The sequence below is a fragment of the Hirundo rustica genome, chromosome 3 (assembly GCF_015227805.2).
Source record: "Hirundo rustica isolate bHirRus1 chromosome 3, bHirRus1.pri.v3, whole genome shotgun sequence".
In the NCBI taxonomy this organism is placed as follows: Eukaryota; Metazoa; Chordata; class Aves; order Passeriformes; family Hirundinidae; genus Hirundo; species Hirundo rustica.
The window spans coordinates 21,036,569-21,063,752 of record NC_053452.1 but is presented as its reverse complement, the minus strand read 5'-3'; the positions used below and the strand labels follow the sequence as shown (position 1 = coordinate 21,063,752).

Genomic DNA, 27,184 nt, shown 5'->3' with positions numbered 1-27,184 from the left:
GTCCTGGGAAGGGTCACTTGACGTCATTTGGGGTTTCTTGAACAGGAAGCCCCAGTTAGCACAGATGCTGCCTTTGGACTTTGTTGTTCATAACCTCCAACCAGGACAGCAGAGACAGCAGCCAGGACAGCTGAACACAGGTGGACCCATCAAACTCGGGCCAAGGTCTCTAATGCCCCAGAGGTTTGGATTTCTCATCTGGAGGAACACAACAGGAGACCACAGCTATCAACAGCCACAGACAAGGACCTCTAGTAATTAATGGACTAATACTAATATGAAATGTCATTGTCTACTTTATTCTCTATTTACTTGCCACACCTGGTGCAGGGACTAGACGTGGAAAAGTTGTGAGGGCATGTTTCAATGGTTGTTAGAAAGGGTTAAGTTAATAACCAGGGTTTGTAAAGACAAATTGAGAAATAAGAAGAGGAGGCATTGAGAGGAAAGCTAATGTCTTTACAAACTATTTGATGGAGGAAGGTGTGAGTGCTAACATCTTTGAAATGGGGCTTAATGCCTCTACAGCTGGGCAGCAAGTTCCTTACAGAGCCCAGACAGCTCAGCTCCTGAAACATGGTGGGGGGGGCAGGTCTGCACAAGCCTGTATTTCTGAACTTTGGGGTAAAACAGTAGGTTCAAGGGGGCAATATATGGTAGGCATTTAGGGAAGGCTGTACCTTCCTAGTACCTCAGCCAATGGGGAAAGGAAGAGGGCAAGGTGTGGCCGGGAGTTTAGGATAAAAGGCGGCTGCGCCTTCTGAAACCTCGAGAAAGAAAACGCCACAGGTGCGTTCCCTGGTAGACTCACTCCTTTTAGTAAAAAAAAAGTTGCAGGACTCCTCTGTCTCCTTCTTGGACATCAACCTCTGGCATCTGTGGATTTTCCTGACATGAGGAAGAACCTCCTTACTGGGCAGGTGACCAAGCACTGGAACAGGTTGACTAGGTAGAGTGCAGAGTCTCCCTCACTGGGGATACTGAAGAACCATCTGGATGCAATCCTGTGCCCTGTACTCTGGGATGAGTCTGCTTGAGCAGGGAGGTTGGACCAGATCATCCACTGTGGCCCCTTCCAGCCTGACCATTTCTGTAATTCTGTCCCTTACAATAAAAAGTGTTTCAGGAATGATGTAATTTTATCACCTATTATACTGCTGATCCCCCTAAAAATTAGGACCAGGCTAACCTGCAATAAGTGCATCTGACTTTTTTCAAACAGCTGCTTATCTAATAAGGCACAATAATAAACACTATCAGTCTACTCATATTTAACAGGGAAAAAGTGTTCAGTACAGAGCAATGGCACAGTCAGAAAGATGCTGACATGAACCACATTTAACAAGGCTCTAACACAAATGAATTGGTCAGCCAGAAATGAGATTTGGAGCAATTTATCATGAGAGGGAGCAATTCTTGCAATCCCATTCCTGCCATTTACTGATATGCTTGCCCTTTTTAGAAGTATGACTTCATTAATTAATTGTCAAGGTGCAGAATCACATGACCTGTCAAATCATGGTAATATGCTAAAGCACCACAATCATTATCAATAGAATCAGAGTGCCCAGCAAGTATCCCAACTGCACACTATTCTTATATTGCCACATGAATTCACAATTTAAATGAAAAACATTCTGCTTTGGAGAAGCTTTACCACCCAAAGTGAAAAATTTTACTATGTAGCTGTTCTGAACCTACACACCTCTTTAGGATCTTAATATTTTTAGAATGCACAAGTTCTTAATTCTCCACATTGAGTATCAGACATTGAAAAAGTATCTTCCTGCATCCCACTCAAATAGGCCTCGTTTAACAGACAGCTTCTGAAATAACTTGTGTAGAAGAATAAGGGAGCAGCTCTGAAGAGTGGTCAGATATTTAATGAACATTTCAATAATTTCCTCTGTACTGAATTCCTCTGAGCAGTGTACTAGCATAACCAAAAATCATAATTGCCTGATAACAATTACAGAAAAATATGCCTACACCTCACATTGCTGGGGGCTACTCTAGAAGTCTCTGGAATTAAATTACCTTATGTAGACACAAAATAGTAAAATTTAAAGACAAATGACAGGTCAAATAAATAGTGAAGACTTTGACAGAACACAGATACGTGTTTGGAATGTCTTGAGCAAAGTTTCTACCATATGCAGCATTAATACTCTAACAAAAATAAAAACACTTGTACCACTGGAGGATACCTCATTCTCTGAAACATTCTGAATTACAGAAAGAAGCTATATTAAACCAGGCAAATTTGGATGCCTAGCAACACCAGAAAGCGTTTTCTAGCAAAAAATTATCATCTGGGCAAATAAAATCACTCCTTGAAAGTTTTCTCATTTAGAGAAACGTAGAGAAAAAATATCCACAGGGAAAAAAAAAAAAAAAAAGGTGGTATCAGCAAAAGCGGAGGAGAAAGAAAGCACTAAACCTTTCTATTTCTCTTCCTCCCCATCCCCAGAAAAGAAACTAAGAAAAAGATGAAAGGAAATCTATTTCAGATCTATTTCAAATCTATTTCAGCTGGGAAATTTACTAGCCGGTATATGTATATGAAACATACCCTCTAGAAGATGTTTATCAATCTTTGGAAAAAAACCCACAAACAAAACCCCATCACAATCCTCCTTGCTTCCATTAATAAGTGAAACGAGTAAGAAGCTAAACACACCAGTTGATCCTAAACATATTACAAGATACCCAGCATTTCAGGAAGAAAATGAAAGGCCTCCCAGCTGGTTGCTTGGAACATCTTGCTTTCATCAACTCTTTCCACTACCAGCATTTATATCTCCACGGCCTGCTAAGAGAACTGACCTTTTCTAGTCTGTTCCTCAGCCTTCCTTCCTTCCTTACAGTGCTATAATAAAAATAATATTTTTATTTTTGAGGCTTTTGAGGTCACTATGCTAGCATAAGGAATTACATGAAACACTAAATCTGTGAACATTTTTGCGGGACAACTACCCATACTTTCCCTGCTCGATGGCTACAGCAGCACTTGTTGATTCTTGGTTTACAGCAGAAAAGCTTTAGAGCAGGAAACACACACGGCGCTGGATGCTCAGCAGCACACGCTGCAGGGGCTTTAGGCCTTAGAGAGTCTACCACTACTGGAAAAACACAAACACAGGAAAACCTAACTAAGCTTGGGACAAAAGTTTTGATTAATCTTTCGCCCGCTGTTCTTTTTTCAACAAGGCGTGGAAGTTTCTTCCTCCAGCCCACTGCTCGCTCGCTCATAAGCGCGTCCAGCCGCCGAGACACGACAGTGGCACTTCTGGGACCTCCAGCCCCTCGTCCCTGGGGACCTGAGGCGGGCTCCATCACCTTCCCCCCAGCGAAAGGGGCAGCAGCGGGGAGGCCGGGCCGGAGCGAGGCCACCACTCGTCCCCACGTTCCCAGGCCCCGCCCGTGGCGGGTGTCCGGGCCGCCTCTCGCAGACAGCGGCCCCGCGGCCGGGCAGGGGCGGCGGACACGTGTGTCCCCCCGGGCTTACCAGCTCTTCCTCGCCGCCTGAGCTCGGGTCGGGGTAGGCTCAGCGACCCGGAACATGAACCCGGCGCCTCCCCCGGCCGCTCCCCGAGGAGGCTGGCGCCGCTTCGCAGAGACTGGGCGAGGGGAGGCGAGCGGGGGCCGAGGGTGGGAGGGCTCGGGCCGGGCGGGGAGGGCGCGGGCGGCCGGCGCTGCTCCTCAGTCCCCCATGATGAGAGCCCGGAAGCAGCAGCGACACCGGAGGAAGCCGGACGCGACCACCTCGTCTCTTCGCTTCCCTCGCTCCGCCGCTGCCCAGAAAGGCCGTGTCCCTTCTGGCACCCCCGCCTCGGGTTCGGTAGAGCTCCGCGGAGCTGCCGCTGCCCTCGGAGCCCTGCCCGTGCAGGGCTGCGGGGCCGCCGGGAGCAGCGACACCCCCGCGCCCGAGCGCAGTGGGACGGTCCCGTTGCCATGGCGGCAGCGTCTTGAGGGCGGGGGGAGGGAGGGAGCATGGCCGCCCTGGCTCGGCTTCAGGAGAAGCTGGAGGTACTCCGGGAGGAGTATTTCCTTGCGAACAGGTACTGGGGCCGTGCCGGTGGTGGGGCGGGATACACCGCCTTATGCTAGGCTGGGGCGGACGGGTGGGTGAGCCCCGCTTTCCGCCGGCAACGAGATGGAGGCAGTCTCCCTGGAAACTGTCCTGTTCCGGGCTCCTCAGTACAAGGGAGACAAGGAGCTCCTGGAGAACGTCCAGTGGAAGGCTATGAAGGTGATAAAGGAACTGGGGCATCCCTCTTACGGGGGAAGGCTGAGGGAGCTGGGCCTGTTCAGCCTCGCAAGGAGACGAGTGAAAGAGAACCTCCTCCGTGTCTCTAAGAATCTGAAGGCAGGGCGTGACGAGGATGGACCGGGCTCTTCCCTGTGATGCCAAGCAATAAGACAAATGACAAAGGGTAGAAACCGGATGCACTGCAAGTTCAATCATATGAGTAAGATCTTTACTGTGCAGTGACCGAGCACTGGAACAGATTGTCCAGAGAGAGTGGGGGGTCTCCCTCAGCGGGGATATTCAGTAACTATCTAGACACGATCCTGTGCTGTGTGCAATGGGATGAGCCTGCTTGAGCACGGAGGCTGGACCGGATGACCCACGGTGGTCCCTTCCAGCCTGACGCACTCTGTGAGTATACGATTCTGTGAAACTTTCGCTTTAAAATCCCTCCCGAGAGTGCCAACCCACCGCCTTGTTCCCCAATATTTCCACAGCGATCTGAGATCTGGCGGCCGCGGCGCAGCGTCTTTAAGGGGGCCGTTTAGACACTGGAAATACTGAGTGTCCCGCCTCCCACCGCTAATTTTGAGGGGAAAGGAGCCTCTGGAAACTCCTGAAACGCCTTGAGCCTCGCAAGTTCCGCCCTCTCCCAGCCCCCGGTCCCGCCTCTGGAGCCTCCCGCCTCTGTCCCGCCCTAGGGGCTCTGTTATTCCCTGAGCATCCCTCAAGATGCGGTACGCCAGCCCCCGCTCTCGTGGCTCACATCTGTGACTGTGCCTGGATGTTTGTCTTCTTGCAAGAACACTACTTTTTTTTTTTTTTTTTTTTTTCTTAAATTTTATTTGATTTTTGAAAAGTTGATTGAAAGAGATCACATCAGATCTGTTACCCTTGTCCTCACCAACTGGGATGGTTTGTGCCATGTTCTCTGACTCCCATAATGGTGGTGGCCAACTTTTCCCAGAGCAGATTTTAGGAAATTAAAAGTTGTAAGACTTACTTAAATATTGCTGTGATTTGTTCTATAAATACTTTTATTCAGCTGCACTGTTGCTGTATGTGTAGTGCAAAAACTCCAGCATAAAAAACCACCGAACATGTTTAGCATAGTTGTGACTTTTTTCTTCACTAATTAATGAATCATTTATTTTTGAATCTAATTACAGCATCATTAGCATGAATAACAAAACTCCTGAACATCACTAAAAGTTACAGAGATCAAGTCCTACCTGCATGTAAAGTGTTGTGTTTTTCTGTTCTTTGCCTGAACTTTTGCTCCTACTCTTGTGGCTGTACACACAGCAGTTCACTAAACAAACATCAGTTATAGGGGGCTCTGCTTGTATTTCACATATTTCAGGTTCAAAAGAGCAGTCTGAGCCAGACTTGGAAATCCATTGGAGGGCAGCATGCTTGATGTTTGGGGATTTGTTTTTTGGCAGAGCTCTCCAAAAATGAATTGTTTCCCTTTTAAGAATGGGCTAGGATCTGTCAGTTTCAGAAAATTCAGATTTGAAGCTGAGAATGCAAATGAGAGGATCCAAAGGGTTTAGCACAGCAACAAGTCTTAATAATGTTTTTCTGATCTTAATAACATTCCTGTTGTCCTTTATGCAGAACTCTGTTTATGTGAGAGGTATGAGGTGTCCTAAAGTGGCTTTTCAGGGAAATCACCTTTCTGCGGGAGACCTTGCCCAATGATGCCACAATGCAAGAATACCATAAACCTGCATTTTAAGAAATACCCTCAGCATGAGGATTAGAATATACAAGATTCATTAATTCATTCTCTTAAGTGTTGCACAATTTCATCACTCTACTCATTCAAGAACCTACTTTACTGTAGTATCTATATGTCAGGTGCTCGAGTACGCCTTTTTAACTTTCAGTACAGCCTTTGAGAAGTATCTGTGACTCTCAAGAGCTTAATTCAAGCAGTATGACTGTCACCCTAGTTTTTCTGAGTTTTTTTTAAAGCCTTTTGATTGTTCATAAGATAGAGTCAGACTTTTTAGCTTCTGTACAATATTAGTAGCAGTTTTTGCCTTTTCTCACACATGTACCATAAACAAATCCTTTGTTTTTCACTCTCTGTCCTTTGTTTGCATATTTCTAACCTGAAAACAATTGTAACTGACAGTTGGTCTGGCCATTTGGCTGGGAGGTGATAACTCCAGAAGCCAATCCACAGCCAGACCTACAAATGTATAAAAAGTAAGATATGAACAGGCAGAGGGACTCTCAGCCTTGGCTCAGCCTTGGGCTCTCTCGGAGGAACATCTCTGCCCTGCAAGTCTCTCTTCTCCGTGTGGTTTCTTTGCGTGTCGCGATCACAGTATGACAACTGTGCAATCTGATCAAAAGGGCAGATACCTGCCTGAAACACCTCGAAACACTTCTGCTGGCAAGGGCAGCTGGAAGTGTTTGTGAAACTATCCTGTGAGAAAAACAAATTTGTTGCTGGTTTGCTTCAATAAACTTTACAAGGAATTCTACCCCATCCTGGCCAGGCAAGACTCAATGCCAAGTAGAAGAAAACTATCAGGGAGTAAGAAAGGAGAAGGCTTCTGCTCTTCCAGAAGGCTTGTCATTGCCAAGTGGGTAGGGCTGGGTTTAGAGCTGGCACCTCTGACACAGCCAGTCCCACGTCCCCTTCATTTCCAGGCTGCAATTGTGCCTGCCTGTCCAGGGCCTAATTGCTCATACCCTTTTGATCAAAATCATTTTCATCTAAGTAAAAGTATTCTGGAGGTGTATGCTTCCTGTGAAGACTGAGAAACCGCTCAGGAAAGCAACAAGAAGACTCTCTAGCTGGTTTTGAAAACTATTCATCTTGTGGTTTTAGGTAAAAAAGCCTGTTTCCCAGTTTTCAGGCATTGAGAATGTCTGATGCACATCAGACAGTGAAAATTTGTGCCCAGTTAATGTGATTTGGGAGCACATGATGCACCAGATGATATGAGTGGAGCTAATGTTTTTTGATCTCTGGTAGTAAATCTGCAATTCATTTCATTTGCAGAAATGAGGATAATCCTAATTTATCAGATAAACAATAATCTTGTTGGTATTTACTGAGGCAATTAATGTTGACATGAAATTTTGTTAGGAGAGCTAATTAAGAAAACTAATAGTAACCTAATTGTTATTTTTTGTAAGATGTAACAAATTAAAGAATTTGGTGAGTGAGTATGTTTCTGATAAAAATGAGAAAGAATAAAAATCAATGGAAATTAAAATTTAATTTTAAGTTCAAAGACTTGAGAGTTACTGATGTTTTGAAACAAACAGAATAAAAACTACTGAGTTCTACCCCTCAGCATTGAAAACTCACAATGGTAATGATTTCCTCCTGAACTCTCTGAAAAGTCTTCTCCAGACTAGTGATGTATTTCCTTAATCTCTTCCAGATTCATGGTTTTCCTTACATAACATTTAGCTTTGTCACAAGCACTGTAGATTCACAGTTTTATACAGTTACGTGATTTTTGTTGTAACTCAGGCCTAATTGTCGTTAAAGCATTATTCCCATCCTTCACCTACAGTGCAAGAAGTCCATGTGATGTGCTGACTTGTATATAATATTGTATGGGAATAAGTAATACCCACTCCCAAAACTTACATCCTCTTTGTGCTGCAATATTCTTTGATACCTTCATATGCAAAAAATGTAAATTATATTTTTCTGCACTACCACTGAATTATGTAGAATTAAAAGTAAAAAAAACCTGGTGAAAAGGTTCCCAAGCTGCAACAATAAAACATATTTAGAATAATATTTTTGCTTTGGTTCCACATTACCATGCTGAGAAGTATTACTACTTTTATGTTTTCAGAGCTATAGACGAAGACCGAAAAACAAAGCACAAAGCTGCTGTCAAGATCCAGCGCTGGTTTCGAGCATGCAGAGTCAGAGCCTATCTGAGGTAATATATTTAGCCTATCTTAATCCATGTTTCAGCATTAAATTTTTCCTCAAAATTTCTCATGGCATTACTTGATTTTAATAAAATTGGAGCGTTTTGACAAAAAAAAAAAAAGAAAAAAAAAAAAAAAAGGCAATAACTGTTACCCAGTTTTTGAACAGAATTAAATATATGCTGCGGCAGTGTAAGAAATAATAAATTTTTACTTTCAGAGCTGTATGCAATTAAAAAGGCATGATGCTAGAAGGCATGGAAATTATCTTCAGAATAGATACACAGTATTGTTTAAGAAATTATGTTATGACTGGAAGAAAAAGAAACAACTAGATGTCTCTTGGTTATGCTCTTTCAGAGACTTTTCATATAGAATCGTTGAAGAGCCTGAGTTGGAAGGGTCTACAAGTATCGTCAAAGTCTATCTCCTGGCCCTACACAGGACAGTCCCAAGAGTCACACCATGTGTGTGAGAGCAGTGTCCAAACACTTCTTGAACTCTGGCATGATTGGGCTGTGACCACTTCTCTGGGAAGCCCATTCCGGTGCCCAGCCACCCTCTGAATGAAAAACATTTTCTGATATCCAATGTAAATCTTCCCAACACAGCTTCAGGCCACTCCCTCAAGTCCTGTCACTGGTCACCAGAAAGGAGAGATCAGTGCCTGCCTCTCTGCTTGTGAGGAAGGTGTAGACTTCCTCTTCCTTGTGAGGAAGGTGTAGACTGTGCTGAAACCTCTCCTCAGTCTCCTTCAGCCTGAGCAAACCAAGTGAGCTCAGCTGCTTCTCATGTGGCTTCCCCTCAAGGACCTTCACCAGCTGTGTTCTGGGAAATGCTCTGTCAACACTGGACTTGATCTTGGAGGTAGTTTCCAACCTTAGTGATTCTATGATATAAAACATTGTTACAAATTTCCTGGAAACTGTGGTTGGTCCATTCTCCCAGAAAGCCCTCTTCCATATTTTATGTAATAAGCCCAACTGGCCAAACTCATCTGCTCAAACTTCTGTATCTTCGTAAAACAAGGTGGCTGAGGAAGAAGGATTGTTACATCTTCTAGTTTGACCTCTTGCCTGTTGCAAGTAGTTGTACATCATCCAGACCTACTGTATGAAACCTAAAGAATTATTAGCTTTAATAACATTTACTACTTAATGGCCAATATTTCCCTCATAGGCCGAAGTCATTATGTGCACTTAGAAGAAATGCACTTAAGCTGCATCACAGAAGGTTCAGATGAGATATTAGAAAAAAGAAATTTCAATAAAAGAGTGATTAGGCACTGGAATGAGTTGCCTGGGAAGATGGCAGACTCACCATCTCCTGGAGTTCCAGATGTGTCTGGACTTGGGAATATGATTTAGGGATGGTTATGTGTGCTGGGTGTACATCTGGACTAGATAATCTTGAAGATTTCTTCCAACCTTGATTGATTCTATCATTCTGTGATTGTCTGTGGCTTACTTAGGAGCACAGGCTCAATGAAGCCAGTTCTTAATGTTTTGAATTACCCAAAGACTACCTTCATTAAGTGGAGGGCAAGGCTTAAAAGTTTGATGTCCACAGTTAGGTGGTCTGAATAATCTCCTGTACAGCTTTTTCTAGGCAGTCCCAAAGTAATGACTCTGTCATTTTCTGTGAAAATGTATGTGATATCTATAATGAAATTTTTAGTAACAACATATGCCTATAAATTACTTAATTAATGAATTAAGGGCAAAGTAAATATTCACAATTAAACTAGGTGTAATTTTATAAAAGCAAAAAGGTGTCTAAAAGTGAATAAGAATCTAGAAATCGAAGTGTCAGTAAGTTTTGTCTAAGAGTTAAAAAAGGTACAGCTGTGAAAATGTTGCATGTGACGGAAAAAATTCTGAACTGATCAGATCTGTTGGTTAAAAACATGAAAATAAAACAATTTATTATGCAAATTAAATTTGTAAAGTTTTTCCATTAAACTTTTCTAATAGGATACAGGTAAGTCTGCAGTAACCCATGTTTTTTTTAAAAAAAGTATATGTGTATGAATAAATATATGTATATAATGGTCTGTGTTTATGTGCATAGGTATATATGTATGAGCATATATATATGTATATGTATAAAGTATGCTTGTAGTGGTCATTTGTATTATGCATAATACACTATGTTATTTGTATTATTATGAAAAGAAAAGTTGATAGGTCTGAAGTCTGTAAAACTAATTATTTTGTTAATATGTTTCATTTTAGACATCTGAGCGAAATGGCGATTTTGATACAGAAGTGGTGGAGAGGTTATCTAAGAAGAAAAAACTTCAGAGAAATAGTGGAGGTAGAAAAGTACTTTTTAAAATTTTGTTTGGTTATTATACGCAGAATACATATGAATAATTCATTCACTCACTCATCATGAAGTTAAAAACCCGAAACTTGATCCTTTGTACACACAGAGACACTCTTTACTGTAATGAAAAGCACCATTAATTTCAGCGAGCCTACTCATAACAGTCAAGTTAAGGCAGTGTTTTAGTGTTTGCAGCTCTGGAGTATTGGTCCCCAAACCAGCAATGAGATCTGCTCATGCAGAAGTCTGCCCACATGATGCTAATTGCAGGATTGGAGCTTTACAAGATGCTTTGTTCCTTTTTTTTTTTTTTTTTTTTTTTTTTTTTTTTTTTTACCTGACAGAACTTTTAATTTTGAAAATTAAATAAGCCAATGTGCCTACACATTGCTATTTTATGTTTTAGTGGTTTAAATTTCTTACTTAATGAACCTTGAAGTATTTGAGGTTTTGCCTTAAGGCACACAGCAGATCACAGTCAGTCTAATTCCCGTGATGGACCTGAAGAGAGCAGAAGTGTGTGATAGCATACAAGCTAAAACCTCTGTTAACAGGTTTAGGGGACTAAGAAGAAAATAATTTAACATAAAAATATGTGGTTTACTTCACTAATTTATCAATTTACATTATTGTTTTACAATACTGTTAAACTTGTTAGTCATTCATGCTTGATTAATTTTGTTAAATTGCTGCTTTTAAGTCAAAACAGATAATTCAGAAATAAAAAAAAGAACTATAATAAATCATATATTACAAACCAAAGTTCGTATCCCCTACTAAACTATGTTTTCAAGTAGCAGGACTTGTGTACCTGAAAGATCATTTATTTTTTCCCCAAGTCTATCAGTAATCTATGTAAAGATTTTCTCTTTTCCAACTTACTAACTGGCTTAACTAATAAATCATGAGCCATCCTTTCAGTCTGTGGTTTTCACTCATCTTCTGACAGTGATTCTTGAATACAAAGCAGATAGCTGCGTGGTTGCATTGGGTCGTATTTTGAAAAAAGTAGGACTTCAGATGAATAGTGTTCCTGAGTTTAAGGAAGGTTTGTTTAATCAAGGAAATCTTCTGTAGAAGAGAGACATGATAATCAATCTCAAAATTTGTTAATAAAAAGAAAGGATCTGTGCAGTCACTGGGACAAGGGGAGGAAGAAATCAATGTGATCAAACAGATTTCCTGTAATCACCAACCTGAGAGAGCAAACATCATAAACTCCCCTCAGCTTTCTGTTCTTGAATATAATCCTGAAAAATAAAGTGAAATCTTTAGTCAATAAAACTTTGGGCATATTTAGTACTTCAAATAGACATAACTGAAAAACTTGCCAAATCTGAAGTCTGTGGAACTATGTAGGACAAAATATTCTGCAACTTGCTACAAACATTCTAAATCAGATCATGAATTCATCCAATTTCTGGGTTGCAGTACTTATCCAGGGCTAGCCAGGGCTCTAGAAGAAGAGAATCTCATTAGAAAGCTTACAAATTTTACAGCAATCAGCACAGGAAATGATCTTTTTCCTTCAAACACTACATTCTGTTCTTGCCATCTCTTTGACTGGAGAAGACTAAATAGGACTGCTTGATTGGAAGCCAACCTGAGTATCACACAAGTATCAGACGAAAAGACACATTCTACTCCCTTTGGACTGTGGTATTTAGTGTGTCTTGGGGTGGACTTAAAGTGTGGGTTAATACCTTACAGTTGTTGTTTTACTATCTTTACTCAATGGCTGAACTTGGAATATGTAAAAAGCAAAATCTCAGCAGCTTAATGTAACTTTCAAGTTAAAGGATTAGGCAATGTTTGCAATGAACTCTTGCTAATAACTGTTGTAATGATTCCTGACTATGAAACACAGTGGTGCATTTGGCATTATAGTTCCTTAAGTACACTGGTCACTTTAAAATTTGTCTGCTGATGATTGGATTGGTATCTGCTGCCAGCAAACAAGGCAAAGCATATGCACAAAATGCTCATGATTGCTTGATAATAAATCATTTTAATGATTATATTCAAAATTGTGAAATGTGAATGGTACTGATGCGGAAAATAACAAAGGCTGAGGCTCATCAGATTGGCTGTCCATATGTGCATCACCACTAGTATTTCATTTGCTTCTCCTCTAGTGCCTCTTCCTTTGATTGTTAAGATATATATTTGGTAAAAAAAAAACCAAAAAACAAAAAACAAAAAAACCAAAAAAAAAAAAAAAACCAAAAAAACCCCAACCAAACAACAATTAATGGTATTTATGTGATTAAAGTTATGTGCCTTTCTATTCTAAATATAGGTGGTTTGATATAAAGCTTTGTTTCCCAATTAATCTCAAGCTGAAATTAAGAACTGCTCTCCTATAGTTTTCTTAAAAACTTGGTTACATTGATTGTGTTGGATTCTGAAAGTTTGCTTGACCTGCAGGAAGGTATGAATTTTAGAACTAGGCAAACACCAGAACATGAAACAAACTGTGCATTTTTTTTTTTAATTACTCTTTTCTCAAAGCCAAGGAATTATTTGCTAAAGCAAGAGCAATTGTAACATTTCATTGTTACATAAAGCTGGTATGCATGATGTCCATTTTTTCAGTTTACTTTGGAAGGAGATGCATTTGAGAGAAGTAAATATTTTATCTTACATAATTTGACACCAGCCTAAGTGATTTAGCTTCAAGTCAACAAGCAGTTTTAAATAGTTCCAGTCCCATAGGAATTAGACAAATGCCTATTTGCTCTACAAAACCCCTCAAAATACACTATGACCCCATTCACAATTTGGACCATGTGTTGCTTTCTTCTCTCAAACTCAATCTCACTCTCAAACTCAACAATTCCTGGTTCTATTTGAGTTTGTTATTTTGTATTAACTCTTTAAAGCAAAAGCTAATCAGAACACATTGATAGATCATCCCCAAGCACGTTTTTAAATATAGGTATATATATAAAATACTATATAATTTTATATATATATAAGGCTTCAAATATGTTTGAAAACCTACATTTAAGGTAAGCTGGTAGGAAGTCCTGCATATTAACATCAGACTTCATGACAAAGACATATTGGCTCGAAAGTAGAGGTGGCACATGATCGAGATGGGAAAGTGATTCTTTCCAGAGAGTCAACCTGGCAATGACACCTTTGAATTAGAACTCAGTGAAAAAGCGAGGGGCAATCCAATGGCCTGAACTGCACAAAATTACACTTAAGCATAAGAAAGGAGTCTTCTGGACAGGCTGGGCCCAGTTCAGGGAAGAATCTTTTGTTTCTTAGGAGAGCACATAAACATAGACTTGGGTTGAAGCACTAAATTATGACTTTGTTTTCGTGAATAGCCATGAGCACCTTTGCCATCATTTGTAATAGCAGAACTTTCTAATCAGTGTTAGAAAGCAGAGGGCAAATACATTTGCAAAAGCCTTTGGCTTTTGGTACAAGAATAAAGTTGCATGAGCAATTCTGTATTTGGGAGACTTGTGATTTAGAGCAAGAGTTGAGTAAAATCAGGAATGTGTAAGTTCCTTCTTGTTTTCAGTGACCCTCCTAAGTGGTGGTAGAGTAAGGCCTGTATTTCTCACACCTTGGTGGGGTGTGCAAGATCAGACCTTAGTTGCCATTGACTGTCTCTGTGAATAGTAGACGGAGTTCTTCAATACTTGGCCAAGCTCAAAGTGGTCCCACATTGTCTCTCAGTATGGAAGATATAAAGAGCATTAGTGGTGTTAAGTCTCCAATTTATGTTCTTCAATGAAATGGGATGCATTCAGACCTAAGTGCTCACAGCCTTCAAATATGAGAAGAATAAATAAAAAGGTGTAAAAATTGTTTAGTTTAATCACTGATGGACAGAAATCTGATGAATATTTTAAGCTTAGGAACACTTTAAACTTCCATTAAAATGTATTTGATCTGTTTGGTAGTGTGGTAACTCTTATGTTCCGTTCCAAAGAAAGAAAAGATGAGCTGCAAACCAAAATTTTATCAATTTAATCAAGCACTTTAGGGATATGCTTAAGTTAGGCAACCATTATTTCAATCCATTATTAGCTATCTACTGTTTCTATCACTCAGTAAATACTTATGGAGAATAAAGGGGAGAAAGACAGTCCATTGTTTATTATAATTTGTACATTTGGGGTAGATTTTCCCTTGAATATATATATGTATATATCTATGTGTATGCATACACATCCACACGCACACGTAAAACTTCTTTGAACTTAAACAATTCTGTGATTTTCTTTCACATAAGAAATATCTTTTGTACTGTTTCCATTATTAGTAGATTGGTATGATATTAAAGTGAACATTTAAAATGCACCTTAATTAAACTGCAGGAATTATGCCTTGCTTAATGTAATGAAGAAGGAGAATTTAAAATGAAGTAGCATCATTGTGTTCATTTGTAAATAACATATTGCAGCCAACTGTTTCTTAATTGCCCAGACTGTTGATAAATAATCCAGTCCTGCTGCTCTCCACAGACAATTTGCTTTGGATCAGACTAGGCAATTCAAATAACACTAATTACAGTGAAACCCTTTTATAGTGAATTCCTGTTTGCCATGGGGGAGAAAACCACTATATCAGGGGAAAGCACTTTTGCCTTTGATTTGTGTCTAAAACATGAGAAACACATAAAAGCTGCATGTTGTGCTAAATAAAGGACATACTCTTGCATTCAAAGTACTTATATTTTACTTTTTATGATACAATTGTGAATTATGTTCATTTTGCATTTGTAATTAGAGGGCGGAACAGATGTGAAAGCTTAGTTTAAAGTGATGTATCCATTAAAATAACCTATGCTGCCAAGTGATTGCTTAGTATAATAGGGGATTCGTTCACTATGAGAGGAATTCTACTTTATTGGAAGGAAACCAGGACTTCAGGAAATGTTTTCTATATCAGGGGATTCACTGTAACATAGTATCATTGTATTTATGATTTTATGATGTTAAAATGAATATTAAATGAAACAAAATTCCCAACGATTACTCGGGAGGCAGCTAAGTACATAACATTTAGTACAGATGGTTGGAAGGCACAATTTTGCTCCATCACTGCATCCGCATCCTTGAACGATTCCGACTGAAGACAGCATTTCTCTGAATTTTTCATTAAACCAGACATCTTGAAATATGAATTCCTTTTATGTTTCTGTGAGTTTTGGCTAAAAGAACCCCAGTGAATAAATCATACAATACTACATGTCACCAGCACTTGTGAATATTTCTGCTTTGTTATTCTACTCTCAGTAGAGCACCATTGATTATCAAACTCAGCGGAGAGCATTTTATGATCATATATCTCCATTAGCTCCTAGTTTGACTACCATAGATTTTTCTGGTTAAGCCTGCATTATGTATTAGGAAGCCTATCTCTTCAATACAAAGTTTGATTTTATTCTCTCTAAGCCTAGAACTCTTATTATGTATTATGTATAAAGATTCTTATCTTTTATATGTAAAAATAGCAGGACTGTCTTTGTGTAACTGAAATATATGCCATCTTTTTTTTTTTTTTTTCTTGATTCACAGAGAGCATATTTTATTAAGAAGCTGAAATTCTACAATGAAATGGCTGTCAGGGTAAATATTTCTTCACTTGTTAAACAAATGAAAAGTCAATTGTGCTCCGAATTTGCTTTTAATAAAATGAGCAAAGCAGAATAATATACATTTGATTGATATGCTGATGGCAAGAGCAGGAAACACTACATAGTTAAAAATTAAAGTTATGCTGAGTAGTCAGGGTTGTATTTGAAAACTGTAGCTGAATTTGAGGTACCTGAATGTGTCTTGTCCCATTTAAATGTCCATTGGACCTTATCATGTATGATACTGATAAAACACCCAAACATTCTATCTGTCAGTGTTCTTACAAATGTAAGAACATTTGTTCTACAAATGTAGACATATATTTACAATTCTGACAAACTACAGGGCTTCTAATCTTGTTGATGTGGCTGTGCTTTTTCTCTTGTTAGTACATGACATTTGATGTATTGGATCTCAAGAGTTAGGGAGGGCAATTTCATTTCTTAAACATAGAGGTGGAACTGGACTGATCTCGATGATATTATGAGTGAATTTTGCGAGATGAAGAAGAGTATAAACAGACCTTGAACTTCAATACTTCAATGAATCTACAGCAAATGAAGTTTATTGTGGGTGAAGCTGCAAAACATATTTAACTAGAAACTAGCTTCCCCCCCCCGCCCCGACCTTTGAAACTTCACTTGAAATATGTAAAACAAATATGGGAGAAACATAAAATAATTTTTGGGATTTAATCTTTTTATGATACTTATTTCTTTCATTTCGTGATAGAAAGCTGCTTTACTTTACAGGCCTGTATCCTTTTAGGCCAAGCACCCTACTTTTTGAATTCTGCTATATATAGGAATATGGTGACAGTAGAGATTAACCAGGATTAACTCAGGGAAACTCGTGTAGAATAAGAAAATTCTTGGAATGGATTTTAATTTTGTGGCCTCTCTGAGTCCAGAATAACTCACTCAAGTGATTTGTACTCATCAGGTGTTTTGCTTAGATCTGGTTCTCTCAAAGGCGCAAAGCAGCCTTATGTTTGGGGCAAGTTAAAGAACTGAAGGTGTTTAACAGCAGTTTAATACCTCACAAATGTACCTTTTTGTGTTGTTATTGTTCATTCCTTACTTAGCCAGTTTGAAAGTATTCTGCAGTGGATAAATGCTGTTTACTCATGCAGCTGAGAGCAGTGAGAAAACATAAGATGTAAGTTAGCTCTTAAAAGTTGCCTCTGTACTCCTAGAAGGCATTTGAAGACCGAATTTCAGAGGTAATTATGTATTCTAGTCAAATGGAGTTTTGCATTTGGTCTTTCATTTTTAAAAGAAACTGAATGTGTTCCCATTCATTTGTAATGGAAATATAATGTTGAATCATTAGGTGATATAAATCTTCAAAGTACCGTTTTTTTCAGTCATGTCCTTTTCTTTAATGGAAATTTAAATCAGTAGAAAACAATAGAACAGATCTTTATTTAGTTGCAAATGTCAGAATCTGATTCTCTGCAGCCATATCTGCAGAGCAGACTTAAAATCCTGCCAATCTGAAACATTCCATGCTTATGGGTTTTTTTCTGTTTTGTTTCTTGAAGAACTAACCAAGGTCCAATAGCAAATCATGCCTGTTGAGTTTCTGCATAGGTGATGTGTGCTCAAACTTTAGGCTTCCTAAGCCAACAGTTCCTTATATTCACACATCATGAGCTTGATTCATGATTAATATAACTCAGTGATCCAAAAACATAACAATAACTGTGAATCTTTTTCTATTTAACCACGTAGTTTTGTCTCATGGTATTATTAACAATTTATTTCAGTTTATAGTGACTCTTTAGAAAGACAGTTTCAGTTTTGACATTTGAAGTATCATTGAGGGCATACACATGCTCATAGTTTTGAAGCCACTACAGATATCTTGTCCTTCTGGATTTACTTGATTGTGATCAGAGCTATCAGTTTTACCTTCTAAAATTAAATCACAGATCTTGTTTCAATCAGTTTCAGTTTTGAGGCAAAATATGTTTCTCTCTCTGAAAAGAGTTAAGGTTGCTGTAAATTTTCAGCAACAGAAGTAATCCTATGGTAAAAAAAAAAAAAAAAAAAAAATCCCACAAGCAGATGGCTTTTGATATATCAAGGTTTTGCCATTTGTTTTAGTGCTTAAAATAAACATTATTTATAAGACCACTTACATTTTGATGTTACTTAATGAGGAATATGCATCATTGATTTGACTAGCTTAAGAGGTCATTTAGAACTTGCCCGTTAACAAGCTGTAATCTGCTGAGCACACAATGACTTTGTTTAAAATTATCTGTTCAGTGCTGATCAATGACAATAATTGTTTTGTACCAATCACTGTTGAAACTTGCTAATTACTTTGAAGGGCATACACACAGTTGTCTCTTCTTTTTCAAGAATTTTTTAAACATTCACCTTGGAATTAAAAAGAAATGCGGTTATAATATTATACTTCCTTATAAAACCAAGCATTTAGAACTTTTACATTGAAAATAGGAGCATCATCAGAAGCTTTTTATAAAATGGTCTTTCCTGAAAAGAATAATCTTCAGTTCTGGGATCTCTGTCATATAGTATTAGGGAAACAGAAATCAGGCATGAAGTTATTTGAGACACAATGCAGTTTTTCTTATGTTTCTTTCAATTGAAATCAGTGAGTTCATTCTGAACAGAAAAGTGGCATAAATAAAGGTAGAGCAGAGCATTTAATTGGTACACTGAGCCCATTGGAGGTAATTATAGCTTTATACTATTTGAGCCCTTTGTCTTTCAGTTTGAGTTTTGATCCTTTAACCCAGAAATATCCAGTTCCGCATTTGTAACTCTGAGGTGAAGACTGTCAGAAAGAGTTTCAAAGGGACCATAATCCTGCATTAATGAGCGCACGGCTATATGGGAGCCAAGTTGCTCTTGTTGAGAAATTTTGAAGCCAAACAGAAAAACAGAGCTAAGATCCTTATTCACATGCAAAGGATTTTGCTTAATCCCAGATCTCTGAAGACATACTCATTCTCTTCTTTCTCTATTCCTTTTTAACCCAATAAGCTTGTGTATGAGAAAGTAGTGTTGCAAAGAATGTGAAATTTGCTATCACCTGGTGACAAGCAGCATGTCTAGAACCTTTCTTGTTCCCAGAAAATTTATTTGTTCATATTAGAACAATACCTAGAGGTCAAAACCCCTTTCATTAAAAAAACTAGCAAAAAAAAAAACCTAGCAAAAAAAAAAAAAAAAAAAAAAAAAAAACCAAAAAAAAAAAAAAAAAAAACCCACCAAAAACAAACAAAACCCCCCGAAACAGACTAAGACAAAAAACCAACAACAACAAAGCACAACAACCTCCCCCCTTCCAAACAAACAAACAAACAAAAAAAATCACAGACAACAACATGTAGATTAAAAAAAAAAAAAAAATACAGCTTTTGAAATTCGTTTCAAGCCTTATTTGGGAAGGAAGGAAAATCCATGCTGATGCACAAAAGGGTAATAGAAGAATATATTAGCACTGAAAGTTAATATCCTCTTATTGCTAATAAATAACACATACCTCAAAGAATTACTGAAAGCTTTTCTGTGATCCTTATTCTCTTGTTAAATCTCACATAAAAAGACAATCATAACTGTACCCCAAGGTGCCATCAGTTGAGGCCAACTGTTGGTTTTTACTTTGAAGAGTAGTGTTTGGAGGTCTGTGAATGCAAAATAGTGCCAAAGTATGAAATATTCAGCTCTGCTTTAGTTGGTGTCCTTTTAGATGGCTGCAGTAAAATTCTAGAGTTGGAAAAATTGCAAAAACTTTTGTCAGTTTTGTCACAGTGGTACAGAATTGGACTGCACTGGAACTAGTAGAAGTAGAGAGAATTTTGCCTGTTACTGAAGAGCACTCCCAAGACTTGATGATAAAGATTCTGAAACTAATGAGTGCAATGGTTACTGATAATGTGGCAACTGGCAGTTGTTTTTTAATTTGCTTTCTTCCTGAATCAAACACAAACCCCATTACATTCTTCCCCCACTCCCCCCCTTTTTTTAAAGGTGTTTATTTAGAAAGAGGTAGGTTAAGAAAAAAAGCCCAATAGCGCAAACACATGGATTTCACTCCACTTAAAAAATTGTCCCTTGTTTCTGGAAAGAGAAAGATTGATGTAAAAAAAATAATGTTCCTTATAGATACACTGAAGTGTTTAAGTTCTTGAAAAGTCTGGTAGCTTAGGGGCCGTAAGAATGTACATTGCAACATTTTGCTCTTCTATGCATTTAGGTAAGGGAAATAGCTTCTGGACAGTAAAAACTCTAACTTCTTGCTTTTTAAATGCAAGTTCTGCCTTTCAACTGTTATGTCTTTTAAGATTTCAAAGCTATAAAAGTCAAAGAGATGGATGTTGGAGCAAATGAAGCTACTGCAGACTAGAAGGTAGAAATTGGGAGATTAAAGTAGAAAATATTGAGGAAAAAAGAAGAAAAAATGCAATGAAGAAAGTAAAGAATATTTTAGAGGAAAATTAATAACAAGTTCAAGGATGGAAGAATTTTAAGATGAAGGAACTAGACCCTGAGAAGAGAGGAAAAGATGGTTGCAAAGTACACTGACCTCTTATGGCAAGGAAAATCAGGAGTAAGCGCAGCCCTCAGCATGACTGAATAGAGCAAGTTATATCTTTCACCTCTACATGTCATGGCATAGGGATAAATATAACTCACCAAATGGCAGTCCTGCCAGCTTTTTACCTAATTACAGGACCACAGAATTACAGAACCATTTAGGTTGTGAAAGGCTTCTGAAGTCATTGAGTCTAACCTTTGACTGATCACCACCTTGTCAACTAGACCGTGGGACTAAGTGCCATGTTCATTTATTTCTCAAACTCTTTCAGGGACGGTGACTCCACCACCTCCCTGGGCAGCCCATTCCAATGCTTAATTGTCCATTCTTAATGCTTACTTTGCCATGCCAAAAAGCAGATAGCTGGTAAACAGGTAAAGATTTCAGAAATATCATGATTAAAATTTTCAAGTATCAGAGAAGGTCTAAATACATTTGCTGAAATCAGTTCCTGGGGAAGGTTAGATAGGCTAAGTTTTTTATTTTTTCCTCCTCTTTTTTTTTTTTTTTTCCTTACTCTCTCAATCTTTTTTTTTTTTTTTTTTTTCTTTTTTTTTTTTTTCTTTCCCAACTGATGCTTTTCAAAATGCACCAAAATATTAACCCTTTTTGATGGAGGATGCTACCTAATTTATATTCGTAATACAATTTTATAACTAGCTACAGATAAAGAGCTTTCCTTCCCAGGTTGGGCTTTCTCTAGGTTAGGCTTTCTACGTTATGCAAGAGAATAGTATTTCTTGAGAAGAATTAAACTAATGTGGAACAAATAGACATGAATCATTTTACATTGGAGATGAAAGAACTGAAATTTATAAATGTAGTTTCCAGAAAGTCTGATTCATTGAGTTCCTGGGAAGGCTTTTTTTCCAGTTTACACCTTTGCAGAGCACAAAGGAGATGTAGGTGAGGTGGTGACTCAGTGCTACAGTATGTTACAACCAACATTAATTTTCTTAATTGAAACTTACCAGTGCTTCTACTTGGTATCACTTTTAAGGAAAGAGGTACTTGGGATATAGTACATATATTTGATATGCATGCAAACTTTTGATTTGAAATATACTAAGCAAATATTTCTTTCCTCCAGATCCAGAGAGTGTGGCGAGGCTATTACGTTCGGAAGTATATCCACAATTTTTATGCACTGAAGAAATACCTGAAAGCCGTTTCTCTGAATAACGAGCTTGTCAGGTAAAGATAAAAACTCCACATGGTAAAGCATTCATTTGCTCTTCTTTTATTTGTAGAAAGTTTGTGGCACTAATTAAACTATTTCTTTGACTGTAGGTTCCCCTCCATTATCAAATATGTATATATCTATCAGTCATCATTCTCTTTATGCCTATTCATATTGCACCACATTCTGTTCTCATTTACACTGTTATGAACTCAGAATAATTTTTTGAATTAATTAGGCGTGCTCGGGGTTTGTACTAGTTTAACAAAAATGGATTTGGCTCTTCACCTATGCTTGGAACTCATAGGTTATTACTCATATGTCCTAAATAGGGTTCATTGAACTAGATTTTTTTTTCCCCAGTATGCACAAGTAAACCAAAAATTTCTTTTTATAATATGTTGTGAATATGGATTATTGACAATGAATGCAAGGGCAGATTTGGATTTAAGTTTCGTGCATGAGCCATACTATGAATATTAATTGGGAAAGGTACTGGTGTGGATACAGTGAAGCAGATTCTTTTCATAGTTACAGAAGATAACCAATAGGCTGTCAGATTTCTGTCTAGAACTGTTGTTGCTCTATGTTCTTCTCTATTTCTTTCATTCATCCATTGTCTTTCCCTGTACTTAAGCTGAAACCTCTCTAAAATAGAGGTAATTATTTCCCTCTAGTGGATTTGATGTCCTGATCCATGACCATTACTCAGGTAACAGTGGAAACAGCCAAAATGCTGGGTGACCATGATCATTACTCTCTCAGCATAAATGAAAGCTGTTGGGCAAAATCCATGCAGTGTTTGCAGTTCAGAACCTCTGAGACAAATCTCAGAAGTATAAGGGAGTCTAGTAAACCAGTATTTCTAGAAATCTTGTCTAAATCCCATGACTGTTACATAAAGCAACATATGCAATTTAGATATGAAAAAAAACAGGATTAACCAACTTCTTTGTATGCTGGTTATAATGATATTATTCTTCCACAGTACAGCTGGTGCTACATCCTCTTTGTCATAACATTATTTCTTGTGCATTACCTTGTTACCTATAATGAACCATACTGATAGTCACCTACCTCTGATCTCTCTATATTATTCATATTAGTGTATTCTGTGTAATGAGGTCACAACTCAGCAAAACCGAACTTAAACATTCTCTAATAGCTTCAATGGTATCTTCTTGATCTGAAATCCTTGAAATATTCTCTCTTCTTGAAAAGGTAGAATCCTAGGAAGGATTTTGGAAATTTTGGAAAATAAGTGAAGCCGTAACTTCTCTGGTTTAAAATCCATACCACTGGATGAACTTCAAAAAGATAACCTGCTTCTCTGTACATAATCATTCTATCACTCTTCTCCATTCCCTGCCTAAACCTAGACCATGGCTAATAACTTGTTGCTTAGATTGACCTTTGATGTGTGCCAACAAAACAAGATAGCAAATGGTATTCCTGCTGCATTGTGAACACGGATTGGTTGGAGCTTTGTATTTTTTTCCCCACATCCACAATAGATCTCTGCGGGGTATACCTAACCTCAGAAGACTACAAAAATATTTGGTTTTCAGTACTTTGACATGTTGATAAAATTCCCTCTAGTATTTAGTTTAGGTTGTTAAAACCCATGAAGCCTATGCACTGCATAGATATTTTGACCAAGAAACACTTCTGTGCTCTTTAACAGGTAAGATGAGCAGTATGACTTCAGGTACATCAAAATGTGTCAGAGTTGGTCTGTGTGAGCTGGCCACTGATATATTGATATTTTGCTAATTTGAGTTCTGTATTCCAGAGTTTGCAGAAATACGTCTTTCAGAGAAAAAAAAAAAAAAAATCCATCTTTTCAGTTAAAAAAAGTTAAAAAATAATTTTTGAGCTAATTTGGACAAATGAATCTTATTGTTTCAGTTTGTAAAATGCCTATGTTCCCAAGTGCAATCAAGAATGACTGCAGTAATCTGTTTACTGGGGTACATTTGAAAACTAATATGTGTATCGCCTTCAACATTCTTCTTTTGAAATCTAGCAGATGTTTAGCGAGGATTAGGTGCAGGCCCTCAGCCAAACAGATTTTTCCTGTCATTGGGCTAAGTTGCTGCCAACTACTTTGGCCCCAATGTGGTCCACTGTGTTTCTTATATGGAGTATTGAGCCAGGTGGAGGAAAGATTCCTCTCATATTTTCATTAGCCATCAGATTGGCTCTGGACAAATGTCACCCCACTGTTCATAAACATTTTAGCTAATAAAAATTATTGCAATTACATACTGTAAAAAACACAAGGAATCGTCAAAAATAGAAGGAATGCATTTTGTGAAATGGCTGGGTTTTATTAAAACATCAACATTATGGAAATTTACTTCTAGGTGGACAGTGAGACTGATACACTGTGCATTCAGATTAGACTGCCTTTGAGTGTTTCACATCTCTAGAGCACCATAAAACAACGCAACGTGGAACAGGAAGTAATGCACATCGATACATGAAACTGGCCCCTGCCTCCCCCACAAGAAAAGCAAAAAATACCTTTAATTTCAAAAATTTGTTCTTTCTGGAATTATGATGTAATTCTGAATTGAAATACACCGTACAGTTCTCTGTCTTTTCTATTCTAGAGTAACACTGGCAGATTTTTTTTTGTCGACATCTATCTTGCAACACATTGTAAGTTCTTGTATCTTTTGGACACCAGAGCACCAGAGCCAGGATTTGCGCCTAATTTTTTTCTCTTTCATTAAGGAGGAGCTTACATCAAATCATCCCTCACTCATTTCTAAGAGAAACTACAGAGGCAGTTCTCATGAAACATTAACATGTTTCTCATGAAACTTAACATTCTGTTAAGTTTCTTACATGAATATCTTAAAAGAGTTATTGACCTAAGTTTGTTTCCTTCTCATTCCTCTTTTACCCTATTTTTTTTTTTTTTTTTAATAAAGGACACTTGTTTTACTAAGTAGTTTTTTCCTACCAGTACCCACATCTTTACCATTCAGCTTTAATACAAACCGTCCTTATTTAATAGCTGCCCTCATTTAGTAGCCAGACCTTTATCATTTGTCTTTAGTGTGAAAACCCCAGGAGAAAGTAAACTTAATAGAAGCTGCCCCAGTTTAAAGCCATAGAGGAATGTAATTAAGTTTAACAGAAATTGATTTAACAGAAATTGACCTAAAATATAATTAAATAATAATAGTCATATTATGTGTGAGTTTCCACTCACTTAACAGACTGGTTATGGCACTCTTAGACTTAACAGATTTAAGGCACTGCCTTTGTACAAACCAAAGATAATGCTCGGCTTTAGCTCCCAGACTGGCTAAATTCCTCCAGCATTCTTATTACTCTCAACTGCTACAGAGCCACTAGGTCTGATGGCTGCTGGTGTCCCCAGTAGAGTCCCTAGGAGTTATATTGAGAAGTGCTTGAAAAAATCCTTTCAGAGATGGAAAATAACAAATTTGAACCCTAAACTATGTCTACATAAGAATGTACTAAATTTTTTTCTTAACATTTGTGCAGTTTAGCTTCGGTGTTGTGATGAAATGAGTTCATTAGTCCTGAGTTCTCTTTTGGCTAAAGGATGTAGGAAGTTCTTAATGAAACAAATAAGAAACTTGTTCTTAAATATTTATTTTGCTTTATTTTGTTACTTAGATTTTAGTAATAAATCTTCATCTGTAGCATCCATTTTTATTTAAGTACTAATATATACTGTATTCTATCTCAATATGGATTAGCTGGATGGTTTAATTTATAAATATATGCATGAAAGTAAATTTCATTACTTCTCAATGCAGTTAGTGTATTTAATTTTAAGAGAAAATACTTTATTTTGAAACATTCTTAAAGCTGCATTTACCATCTCCAAGACCTGGCTAAATGATTACAAAGGAAAATATGCCAAAAGCAATTAGCATAGGCTATAACTTCATATGATGCATTCAAATTTTGTTTTATGTGAAACAGTTTCCAGTCCATGATAAGCAAATGGACATCACATAAATTAGCATGCTGGTGCCATTATATCCGAAGAATTTATGGATGATGTCAGTTGCCCAACTGTGTGATTAACTTGCAGTTCTTTGCCTAAGGTTATCTACACACTGGCCTTTAAACTATAGTAAAGGAACTTTGCTATATGTCAGGTGTGCAAGTAGAGATAAGATTTTGGGATGTATTGCTCCATTTACTGATGAATGGCACCATTTAAATTTTTCCCTAGGCACAGAACTGGGTGAAAATAGCAGAATCAGGAAACTAACAAAACACTGGCAAAGTACTAGCATTGGGGTCCTTATGTAATCAAGGCAGGTAGTTCAGCTTTCTTGGCTACCGAATGAACACTGACTTAAAGGTGGCACACTAAGGCCTGAATCTACCTTTAATAGAGCATCATAATTTAGGTAAACATTGTTAAGTTTATAAATCAGGAATTTCACACACTTGCAGGTTCAACACCAAATTCTTCCTGAAGAGTGTGGTTTCGATCCAAGTTTGACTAGCTGTTCTATCAGCAGATTTAGTTTCACAGTCATCATTAAAACTTCCAGGTCTTCAAGACACGTTGAGGAAATATATATTACAAAGCGATAAAAATCACTTCCTTGGCATTATATACATTCACAAATCATTTGTGCAGCTTGATTTTTTTTATAACACTAATGAAGAGTGGAATGAAAGGGTACTTACATGTTGCTGATGATCTAATCCAATGTTTAGCTATTCTGTAAATATGCCTGAGAATGCAGTATGGAAAAAAGGTAAGGTTATCTATCTTATTCTAGATTATTATACCATTTCTGAAGTGTATTTTCTTTTAACATGACAAGTACTCGGCTTCTTAAATCTTCTGAGGTATAGCTATTTTCCATGGAGTGAGCTTGAAATAGATCATTCTTTGTCATAGTAATATGAGGAGAAATTGCTCAGCCTCCACCTATCAAAAAATTGCTCCTTTTTGATAAAGATAAGTCCAGGTGCTGGCCATTTTCTCAAGTGTCAAAATGTTTTGAAGAATGTATATATTGTCTTATAATTCAATTAAAATGTTCCTCATCATTGACTGCAGAAGCAATTGATTCTGTAGTCTATTTTCAATTAGTGCCAAAGCCTTTCAGACAGATCCTTAGAATTCTTGCAACAACAAAACCCTCATTTTTGTAATGTTGTCTTTAACTTGATGTTTAATTAAATACTTTATCTTCAACCCATCTTTTTTCACTTGTCTTCAAAGATATGGAGAGGATAATTATGCTTTTTAACTTACTTACCTGTATTTTGAATTTTCTGGATGTAAACTTACCGTCAGCTTTCTCTGTGAGCCTC

At 37.8% G+C, this 27,184-nt stretch overlaps 2 protein-coding genes across 5 annotated transcripts in view; one reads left to right on the top strand and one right to left on the bottom strand.

Moving 5' to 3' along the window:
- Window positions 1-3,734, bottom strand: part of GPATCH2 (G-patch domain containing 2) — a 119,168-nt gene extending 115,434 nt beyond the window's left edge. For all 4 annotated transcript variants that reach the window (XR_005700175.2, XM_040059946.2, XM_040059949.2 and 1 more), the window contains exon 1: window positions 3,509-3,734. Coding sequence is in view for 3 of the 4 variants with exons in the window: in XM_040059946.2 (XP_039915880.1) it covers window positions 3,509-3,564 (56 nt within the window). In the remaining variant the exon portion in view is untranslated. The remainder of the gene's footprint in view (window positions 1-3,508) is intronic.
- A 253-nt stretch (window positions 3,735-3,987) lies between these two features.
- The window catches only part of SPATA17 (spermatogenesis associated 17), an 86,050-nt gene continuing 62,853 nt past the window's right edge, over window positions 3,988-27,184 (top strand). Inside the window, exons 1-5 of the mRNA XM_040059449.2 lie at window positions 3,988-4,061; window positions 8,089-8,178; window positions 10,405-10,486; window positions 16,042-16,092; window positions 21,767-21,870. Of these exons, the coding sequence (XP_039915383.1) occupies window positions 3,994-4,061; window positions 8,089-8,178; window positions 10,405-10,486; window positions 16,042-16,092; window positions 21,767-21,870 (395 nt within the window). The 5' untranslated portion in view covers window positions 3,988-3,993. The remainder of the gene's footprint in view (window positions 4,062-8,088; window positions 8,179-10,404; window positions 10,487-16,041; window positions 16,093-21,766; window positions 21,871-27,184) is intronic.